At 34.6% G+C, this 10,186-nt stretch overlaps 1 protein-coding gene and 2 long non-coding RNA genes across 3 annotated transcripts; 2 read left to right on the top strand and 1 right to left on the bottom strand.

Moving 5' to 3' along the window:
- Positions 1-776: 776 nt before the first annotated feature.
- LOC106167457 (uncharacterized) lies at positions 777-2,248 on the bottom strand. Its single transcript, XR_015333655.1, has 3 exons — positions 2,124-2,248; positions 1,686-1,773; positions 777-1,279 (listed from the first exon to the last, which is right to left on the bottom strand). It is a non-coding gene; the product is annotated as an uncharacterized LOC106167457 (long non-coding RNA).
- Positions 2,249-5,779: 3,531 nt separating this feature from the next.
- Positions 5,780-7,579, top strand: LOC147762801 (UDP-glucuronosyltransferase 2A1-like). The gene is made up of 2 exons (XM_087007749.1): positions 5,780-6,906; positions 7,241-7,579. The coding sequence occupies exons 1-2, from the start codon at positions 5,953-5,955 to the stop codon at positions 7,577-7,579; spliced, it is 1,293 nt and encodes a 430-aa protein (XP_086863875.1). The 5' UTR covers positions 5,780-5,952.
- A 920-nt stretch (positions 7,580-8,499) lies between these two features.
- LOC147762800 (uncharacterized) lies at positions 8,500-9,957 on the top strand. Its single transcript, XR_015333592.1, has 3 exons — positions 8,500-8,616; positions 8,961-9,048; positions 9,455-9,957. It is a non-coding gene; the product is annotated as an uncharacterized LOC147762800 (long non-coding RNA).
- The last annotated feature ends 229 nt before the right edge of the window (positions 9,958-10,186 follow it).

The raw sequence follows: 10,186 nt of genomic DNA, 5'->3' as shown, positions 1-10,186 counted from the left end.
ATATCTCTCTTTTTGCAGGGTTGACAGCCATAAAATTGTATAGGGATCCTGAGCATATATTGGTCTCATCATACAAATTTTAAAAAGTGTGTTAAACACAACAGAAGATATAGAAAAAGTGCCTCAAACATAAGCAATTTTAGCAGAAAACCAAACGACCAAAATCAAGATATCAGTACCTTTCAATAATCAAATTTAATCAAAGACTCACAGCCAGGAATTCAAACAATGCTTTGATAAGGGCAAATCTATCCAATTTTTATAAATACAAGATGGCTGCCATCAATTCTGTCCCAAAATACAGTTACCTTAATTCCTCAAAATAATCAAGAGGCCCATTTTTGCAGGTTTTTTTTTTTTGAGATCTGTAATACAGGATTGCTCAGATAATATTCTTTTCAAACAGAGCCATACAACCTCTGAATAAATTTAAATTATTAGTGACAAGTTATTCACACCCCCCCCCCCCATTTAATGAGTTATTACTGTGCATATCCAATGTTATCAGCATTGTGTATATACCTTATTTTCAGGGAGCAATAGAGAAAAATAAAAAAAAAATTACGAAAGATTTTTCTAAAGGTAAAAGGGAATGACTGTCTCATTTTATCAGTTTTCTCAAGTGCAACACTAATTAATCCACTTGAAATGATTTATATTGCATTTTTCAACCATTCTTTTTCCTTTCAAATGATTCATAGGTTTTGTAAATACATGTGATATCTTGATATCTATATTCTTTTTCTATAAAGAAAAATAAAACAGAGTCAGCAACATACAATGACAGGAGTACTTTATTTTCATATTATCAATTGGACAGTAAAAGAACAAAACAGTTACTTTTCACAGGAGTGAAATCAAGCTATGAATCTCCCAAGGTTCCAATATCACGGTCATCTTTTCCATATACTGAACACAACAGTGATGGGTAGTGTTCCAGAGATTTTAATCTTATAACTGATTGATCCCCAAGTTTCTTCTTCTGGTTGAGAGATCTAGGGTCTCCTTAGACAGTAATGATAATTCAGCAATCTTAGAATAAGTGTGGTAACTTGAAGCAACATACCACTATAGTTTAGTGTGACTGAACTGTCAATTGTCAATATTTGTCAATCCAATGGAAATCCAATTTGAAATCCAGAATTTCATAATAGAAAGACAGAGTTGGTGCTCACATCTGAATCTGATGAATTTGCCTGTGCAATTTCAGGTGACTCTTCTATTATTATCTGTACGATTGTCCAGGTCAAGGTTCACATCCAGGCCTAGGATGTTAAATCTGAAAAATAAACATAACATCAATAAATGTTTTACAACAACAGAGGCTTACTGTGTTCAGAATAGAAACTACTGTAGCAGGATCAATCTATCTCAGCGGAGTATCACACTCAGGCTCAGTCACTGTAATCAGCTTAATTGTCTGGCACACCCCCTTGCAAAGCAACATGAACAACATAATGGACCACAAAGTCTTCCTGATTTTTAAGTACTTTTAGTTGTACAAGTGTTCTGTGTAAGTCTTGAAAATTGAAGCACAGTGTGTTACAAAGTCACATAAAGCTAAGTGGTTAACTTCAACTTCATTGTAAACACATAAATCTGCAAATGAAACTAAAATATAAAAAACTGGCACAAGTAACATCCCCTAAAATGGCAAAACTTGAAACTGAATGTGTGTTACATACCTTTGATTCTGGGTAAGAAATTTCTAATGAAGCTGTCTACAAGCTGTCTCTTAACTGTTTGTGTTATGATAACACATGTAACAAAGCCCTAGAATTTAATGCACAAATATACTTCATAAGTTAGATACACAGTTAATTCTTTTCAGCAAATATATTTACCATGAAATAGAAATCAAGTAAAATTCTATGAATTGAAATATACCAGAACTTCTTTTAATTCTGCTTATATTCTTTATATTACTTAAAAATATTCAAACTTATTATTTAAACTGGTTTGAGTTTTTAGTGTATCTGATTCTAGTATATGTATGCCACCACTGGCCAACAACAGAGTAGGTTATTACTTCCTGAAATAGTGACAGAACCGACTTTGTCTGTATATATATATATATATATATATATATATATATATATATATATATATATATGATCACTTACCTTACAACAAACATCCAGAGCTAAATCGATGAGCTGGATATATTGAGGAACCCAAGCCTGACAACAGTCTGAAGTGGTTCAACAAAAAAAAAAAAAAAAAAAAAAGAAAAAAAAAATGCACATTCCAGCTGCTATGGCCATTTCTTGTGATATTCTGGTGCACACCAATCCTTCTGAGATGTACATAAGCATCACCAGTGCGTGTTCTTCATAAAATTAAGAAAGCATTATGTTTTCACACTGTAAAGACGATGTGCTTTGCTCCACAGTTGCTCCGGTGATAATCCTAGTACCCGCCATGTTGAAAATAGGTCACAGAGTTAGCATCGTTATTTTACATTTAGTTTCTACAACATAAACAAATTTAAAAAACGTATTTTTGCTTCTTACGTTTGTCTGCAGGGCAAACATGACTATCTTAAGGGCTTTTCACAAACCTATACATGGTTTTGACTTATTAATTTAGTTGAAGAAACAGTTTAGCATTTAAGCAGTATGAAAATATTCGTTTTTAGACCCTTTTTAAAATTGTTATAGTTCTAATTTTACAAGGTTTAACACAGATTTTATTTCACAAAATTTATTTTTCAACCCTTTTCTGTTAGCACATACCAAAATTATATGGATACAACCTGCAAAAAAGAAGTTGTGTGCATTTAAAGAAGGGGAGGGGGTCAAGCATACGGAAATCGTGCCTAATTAGAATCAACCTTGTGTGGTCATGACAGTGCCTTTTCTGTACTGGGTATTAAAGGTCTTTCCTTAACCTATCATGTGGCTAACCTAAATAATTCCTTATGATGTACATGATTTTTTAAAAGAATATTTAAAATTATAACTTTTCAAGAACTAAAAAATGCTATATTTTGGCAAAATTGCCAATAAAAGAACTGCCACCATATCTCTAAAACTAATGATCCAAAATAAGAAAGCCAGTGTCTCACAACATCTTTCATGTTGATGATTTACCACACCAAAAATTATTAAAATCTGCTGACCCCCACCTTGCCGCCTTCTGACCGATCTGTTTGGCTTTCTCATGGACGCGCTCTTAACAACTAATAGATTTTTTTTTACAAAATTTAGTAAACTGAATCAAAACTTGCTTTCGTTTATGAATATCTGATTTTATTTTCTTGATTTTTTCATAATATTGTAATAAGCTCCATCTGGGCTTATTGTTTTTATTTGTGTTTGCCACCTGCTGTATAACTACAGCTGTGCTGTGGATCTTGTTTTTCTCTTTGCAATATCAGTTATTTTATTGCTGAATAATGTAAAAAAAACTAACGTACTTAGCTGGCAGTCTATTTGGTTATCTGTATATCATGGTAAATTTCCAATATCCTATCCTTTATCCTTTCATAGGTACGGATCAACGGCAGTTTGATATCTTTGGGTTCGAAAAGAAGCCTTCGTGAGGCGTTTAGAACGCTATGTCATTTGCTCCAGACAAGGGAAGATCAAAAGAAAAGAAAAGAAACTGTGGGGCAAAAAAAGGCTGTGAAAAGACATCAAAATCGACCCAGCAGGGAAAGACATTTGACTACAAAGGAAACAGGTCTTGTTATAATAATGGGTTGTTACGGTGAAAAAGCAAAGCGGACCAAAACATCGTTTTAAGACTTTCATTTTTCTTTCATTTTCTACTATAGACGTTGTAAATTGACAATGCCAAATGTACCTTATTTTACCTAACTGATGAATGACCCACGGCAACAACTGGACTTACAAGGAGCATAGTTCGTAACATAAGCACAATGGACAATAGATGTGTCACCCCTACTGAACTAATACTTTGGCGGAGATAAATGACTGTGTAATGATATGCTCCTGGTATCATTTTATTCACATCACATTTCACATAAAAATGTAGACCAGACATTATTATTACTCAAGATCTGCCTACTTTGATTATTGATCGCTTGGGTACTATTTGATTACTCTGATTCAGGGGGTGACACTTCCATTGTCCATTGTGTGTACAGCAGTTGCAGTTCAAAAAGAAGATTAAATACAAAATTTAGTAGTGAGGTTAAATTCCTCATATGTGACAGAACTGTCGTCTGAAACTTACATATATTGTCTTGGTACGTGAGCACATTCAACAATCCTTGCTGTAATGTGCATGTGATTCAACATGTGTATGGCAATGTTCTACATGTATAAGATTGGATATGGAAAATTATTGTTAGCCCAATGTTTGGTTGTTTTTGTTGGCTACAAAGACTTAATTTAGTGATATCGATATTGGCAGTCCAGTGGTTTGAAACTATAAAGTAAGTTGATCTCAGACGACAAAATCCATTGGATAGCATAGATAAAACTGTTAGAATATATATGCCGTGGAAGGAATAATGGGTTTTGTCACAAGTGGATATAAGGGCTGTAAGTCTACGGGATACTGAATAGGGAGGATATCAATCACACTTGATATCGATCGGCACTGAGGCAGTAAAATATATTATGATTCACAAACATGTAAATAACGAAAGCAATACTGATAAATATTATCAAAGTTTGTAAACAGATACTATGAACCTTATTGAACTTTAATCCAATTACCCAAAACCAAAAAGGAGGCAGTACAGCAATCTTTTTCTCTTCCTTATTTTTTTTCATGTATGGTGTATGATATAATAATATTCAAACAACGTAACAGTGAATTGATTTTTCAATGTCTATTTTTTAAATATTCATATTAATGGACAATCACATGTATATGTATATCGAGAAGGCAGTAGCAAGGAATAAGTAGCAAGACGTGTTTTGCACTATTTATGAATAGTGGTTTCTAGAAAGAGATGAAAAACTGAACTAAAAAAAAAACAGCCACAAATATAATTTAGATTCAGCTTACTATTTTGACGTGTTTGAGTAATAAGTCACAAAAGGATTTCTTGTTGATCTTTGTGTTACATGTACAATACATTGCATATATATCACTTATTTTAATATAATGTTCCTGTCAATAAATTGTGTTTAACACTGAAATTGAAATTCTAAGAGATTAAGAGATTAATATCCAAATATTAAACCTTTTTTGATTTCGTTTCATTGCTTTTCGGACAGCCATCATGTTGTATTTTATAGCAAACAACTTTTGAGATCGAAACTAGAAATAACAGCAATAGCAGAGTAAAACGGGGGAAGTGGCCTAAAAATACTTTCCAAACAGGCATTCCTTTAAATAACCTGACTACGCTTTAAGAATTGTCATCAAAATCTGGCAATCATCAACACATTCTTGTGCTGGTCACTATAAACAGCGGGGAACTCGTGAATACAACACACACACGTACTGTACTGTATGCGAAAGGCACAAAAATATCTTACTAGGTAAAGCCGGTCATGCGGTCTCATATTTCTTCTCCACAAAAAGAAAAGATTTATAGTTCTTTAACGGGTGCGTATTTGGGCTTTGAACATGACTCATCGTATGGAAGGAAAGCGTGGAATACAGGCATGTGTGGTCATATAGACGTTATATTGAGATTAGAGGAATTTTGACAAGGCAAATGATGGATCGACAGAAGTAATAGGCCTACATATTCATATACCAATACTGACATGTATAACAATAAGTGTTTCCAGATGTGGAGTTAAATTCGTTTTATGTGATAGATACAATAGGAGTCACAGAGCCGTACGCGAAATATTACACTAGTAGTGCAACAGACCTTGGAACGCTCTCGTACATGACGTGCTTGTATGTCGAATACAGCACGGCCGAATCTTTTGTGCTATGCGCTAGCCGTGGTTTAAATATATATTCCATATAAAGTGCCATCCAGCTGTATCGGTTCGTTTATATGGCTAGGGCTGGACCATGGATCTTAACAGAGCGGGATTGGTCTCCTTGCTTCTACTGCACATTATCACTCTTTGCAATGGGGACAACATTCTTATTCTACCTTATGCGGCAACGTACAATTCGAGAGCTATGAATATGGAGAAGTTGGCTTTGATGTTGACTGAACATGGTCATAATGTGACCATGATAGTCAGGGCGGACTATACACCTTCGCGGGTGCTAAACGGTGTTACATTTCAGAAGTACAATATCACTCTTTCGGACGTAATTCGACCGTTTCAAACAGTGGATTTCAAATCAATGATGCGCCTAGCAAAAAGTGACTTCATTGCTTTAGTTCTACATATAGCTCGGCATAATAGGTTTACTTGTGAAAGCATGCTTGCGGACAAACAAATGATGGGGAATATCAAGAAAGGAAACTATTCTTTGTTCATATTTGACTATGTCGAGATGTGTTCTGTAATTTTAGTACAGTATTTACAGCTACCCACCATCATGTATTCAAATTACGGATTAGAAGATTTGTGGACCATAACCCGCAATCCATTTAACCCAGCCACTACCCCGTTGATAAGTGGAAGGCTGACAACCGACATGAACTACTTTGACCGATTTTTGAATACAGTGTCATGGGTGACCATTGGATTCGTACATAGGTACTTGTATTTAAACCAGATAGAGGAATTATCAGCAACATATTTCCCAGGGAACAACTTTCTTCCAGTTGGCTGGTCTTATGAAAACGTTTCTATTATTATCACAGCAAATGTGCATTTTGCCTTTGACTTCCCCAGGCCCCTCATGCCTCACATAAAACCAATATCCGGGCTACAGTGGACACCGGCGCGCCCTCTATCGCCCGATCTATTGTCTTTCATGTCGTCTGCTCATCATGGGGTTATACTAATGAGTTTTGGATCTATGGTGCCGACGCTGGAGGAGGAAACTGCAGAATTATTTGCAAAGGTGAAATTTTAGTTCACTTGTTTATAAAAACATATGTTCATACAAATGACACAATTGGGATAAATGAAATAGTGTCTGCTAGCAGATTCAGCTTTACATTTCGGACATATTGGCTTGTTTGTTGGTACACACATTATACTTATTGTTAGTCTGAATTATCTTGATCCGCTTGCATGTAGGATTCAAAGTAACGATAGCTGGGGTTATCTCCACTAATGTAGTGATTTTGAAGCTTACCTAATTTGTATACATCTGATAAAATTTGATATAGGGGCTTACATGCTGGTTATCAATAAAAACTACTGGATCAAGTATTTCTTTTTTCCTTAAATAGGTATTTTCCAAGTTTCCACAGAAAGTATTATGGCGATACAAAGGACCTATTCCACCATCTTTAGGGGAAAACACCAAGATCATGGAGTGGATTCCACAAAACGACATTCTAGCTCACCCCGCCATGAAGCTGTTCATCACGCACTGTGGTATCAGCAGCACGTGGGAGACGCTGTTCCACGCTGTGCCCGTGGTAGCAGTACCGCTTTTTGCAGACCAGCATCACAATGCAGCTAAATTGGTGAAAAGGGCCAAAATTGGGGTTTTAATCGACTTTCATACAATGACACAGATAGAGCTAGAGGAAGCAATCAACGAGTTATTAAGAGCGCGTCCATGAGAAAGCCAAACAGATCGGTCAGAAGGCGGCAAGGTGGGGGTCAGCAGATTTTAATAATTTTTGGTGTGGTAAATCATCAACATGAAAGATGTTGTGAGACACTGGCTTTCTTATTTTGGATCATTAGTTTTAGAGATATGGTGGCAGTTCTTTTATTGGCAATTTTGCCAAAATATAGCATTTTTTAGTTCTTGAAAAGTTATAATTTTAAATATTCTTTTAAAAAATCATGTACATCATAAGGAATTATTTAGGTTAGCCACATGATAGGTTAAGGAAAGACCTTTAATACCCAGTACAGAAAAGGCACTGTCATGACCACACAAGGTTGATTCTAATTAGGCACGATTTCCGTATGCTTGACCCCCTCCCCTTCTTTAAATGCACACAACTTCTTTTTTGCAGGTTGTATCCATATAATTTTGGTATGTGCTAACAGAAAAGGGTTGAAAAATAAATTTTGTGAAATAAAATCTGTGTTAAACCTTGTAAAATTAGAACTATAACAATTTTAAAAAGGGTCTAAAAACGAATATTTTCATACTGCTTAAATGCTAAACTGTTTCTTCAACTAAATTAATAAGTCAAAACCATGTATAGGTTTGTGAAAAGCCCTTAAGATAGTCATGTTTGCCCTGCAGACAAACGTAAGAAGCAAAAATACGTTTTTTAAATTTGTTTATGTTGTAGAAACTAAATGTAAAATAACGATGCTAACTCTGTGACCTATTTTCAACATGGCGGGTACTAGGATTATCACCGGAGCAACTGTGGAGCAAAGCACATCGTCTTTACAGTGTGAAAACATAATGCTTTCTTAATTTTATGAAGAACACGCACTGGTGATGCTTATGTACATCTCAGAAGGATTGGTGTGCACCAGAATATCACAAGAAATGGCCATAGCAGCTGGAATGTGCATTTTTTTTTTCTTTTTTTTTTTTTTTTTTTTTTGTTGAACCACTTCAGACTGTTGTCAGGCTTGGGTTCCTCAATATATCCAGCTCATCGATTTAGCTCTGGATGTTTGTTGTAAGGTAAGTGATCATATATATATATATATATATATATATATATATATATATATATATACAGACAAAGTCGGTTCTGTCACTATTTCAGGAAGTAATAACCTACTCTGTTGTTGGCCAGTGGTGGCATACATATACTAGAATCAGATACACTAAAAACTCAAACCAGTTTAAATAATAAGTTTGAATATTTTTAAGTAATATAAAGAATATAAGCAGAATTAAAAGAAGTTCTGGTATATTTCAATTCATAGAATTTTACTTGATTTCTATTTCATGGTAAATATATTTGCTGAAAAGAATTAACTGTGTATCTAACTTATGAAGTATATTTGTGCATTAAATTCTAGGGCTTTGTTACATGTGTTATCATAACACAAACAGTTAAGAGACAGCTTGTAGACAGCTTCATTAGAAATTTCTTACCCAGAATCAAAGGTATGTAACACACATTCAGTTTCAAGTTTTGCCATTTTAGGGGATGTTACTTGTGCCAGTTTTTTATATTTTAGTTTCATTTGCAGATTTATGTGTTTACAATGAAGTTGAAGTTAACCACTTAGCTTTATGTGACTTTGTAACACACTGTGCTTCAATTTTCAAGACTTACACAGAACACTTGTACAACTAAAAGTACTTAAAAATCAGGAAGACTTTGTGGTCCATTATGTTGTTCATGTTGCTTTGCAAGGGGGTGTGCCAGACAATTAAGCTGATTACAGTGACTGAGCCTGAGTGTGATACTCCGCTGAGATAGATTGATCCTGCTACAGTAGTTTCTATTCTGAACACAGTAAGCCTCTGTTGTTGTAAAACATTTATTGATGTTATGTTTATTTTTCAGATTTAACATCCTAGGCCTGGATGTGAACCTTGACCTGGACAATCGTACAGATAATAATAGAAGAGTCACCTGAAATTGCACAGGCAAATTCATCAGATTCAGATGTGAGCACCAACTCTGTCTTTCTATTATGAAATTCTGGATTTCAAATTGGATTTCCATTGGATTGACAAATATTGACAATTGACAGTTCAGTCACACTAAACTATAGTGGTATGTTGCTTCAAGTTACCACACTTATTCTAAGATTGCTGAATTATCATTACTGTCTAAGGAGACCCTAGATCTCTCAACCAGAAGAAGAAACTTGGGGATCAATCAGTTATAAGATTAAAATCTCTGGAACACTACCCATCACTGTTGTGTTCAGTATATGGAAAAGATGACCGTGATATTGGAACCTTGGGAGATTCATAGCTTGATTTCACTCCTGTGAAAAGTAACTGTTTTGTTCTTTTACTGTCCAATTGATAATATGAAAATAAAGTACTCCTGTCATTGTATGTTGCTGACTCTGTTTTATTTTTCTTTATAGAAAAAGAATATAGATATCAAGATATCACATGTATTTACAAAACCTATGAATCATTTGAAAGGAAAAAGAATGGTTGAAAAATGCAATATAAATCATTTCAAGTGGATTAATTAGTGTTGCACTTGAGAAAACTGATAAAATGAGACAGTCATTCCCTTTTACCTTTAGAAAAATCTTTCGTAATTTTTTTTTTATTT

The sequence above is a fragment of the Lingula anatina genome, chromosome 3 (genome assembly GCF_051362555.1).
Source record: "Lingula anatina isolate TDL-2025a chromosome 3, LinAna3.0, whole genome shotgun sequence".
In the NCBI taxonomy this organism is placed as follows: Eukaryota; Metazoa; Brachiopoda; class Lingulata; order Lingulida; family Lingulidae; genus Lingula; species Lingula anatina.
This window is presented reverse-complemented; position numbering and strand designations above follow the sequence as displayed.

Bases quoted from the DNA above. Each gene is read 5' to 3' on its own strand.
- LOC147762801 (XM_087007749.1), top strand. From the start codon at position 5,953: ATGGATCTTAACAGAGCGGGATTGGTCTCCTTGCTTCTACTGCACATT. The intron at 6,907-7,240 runs GTGAAATTTTAG...TTCCTTAAATAG, and splicing joins CTGCAGAATTATTTGCAAAG to GTATTTTCCAAGTTTCCACA.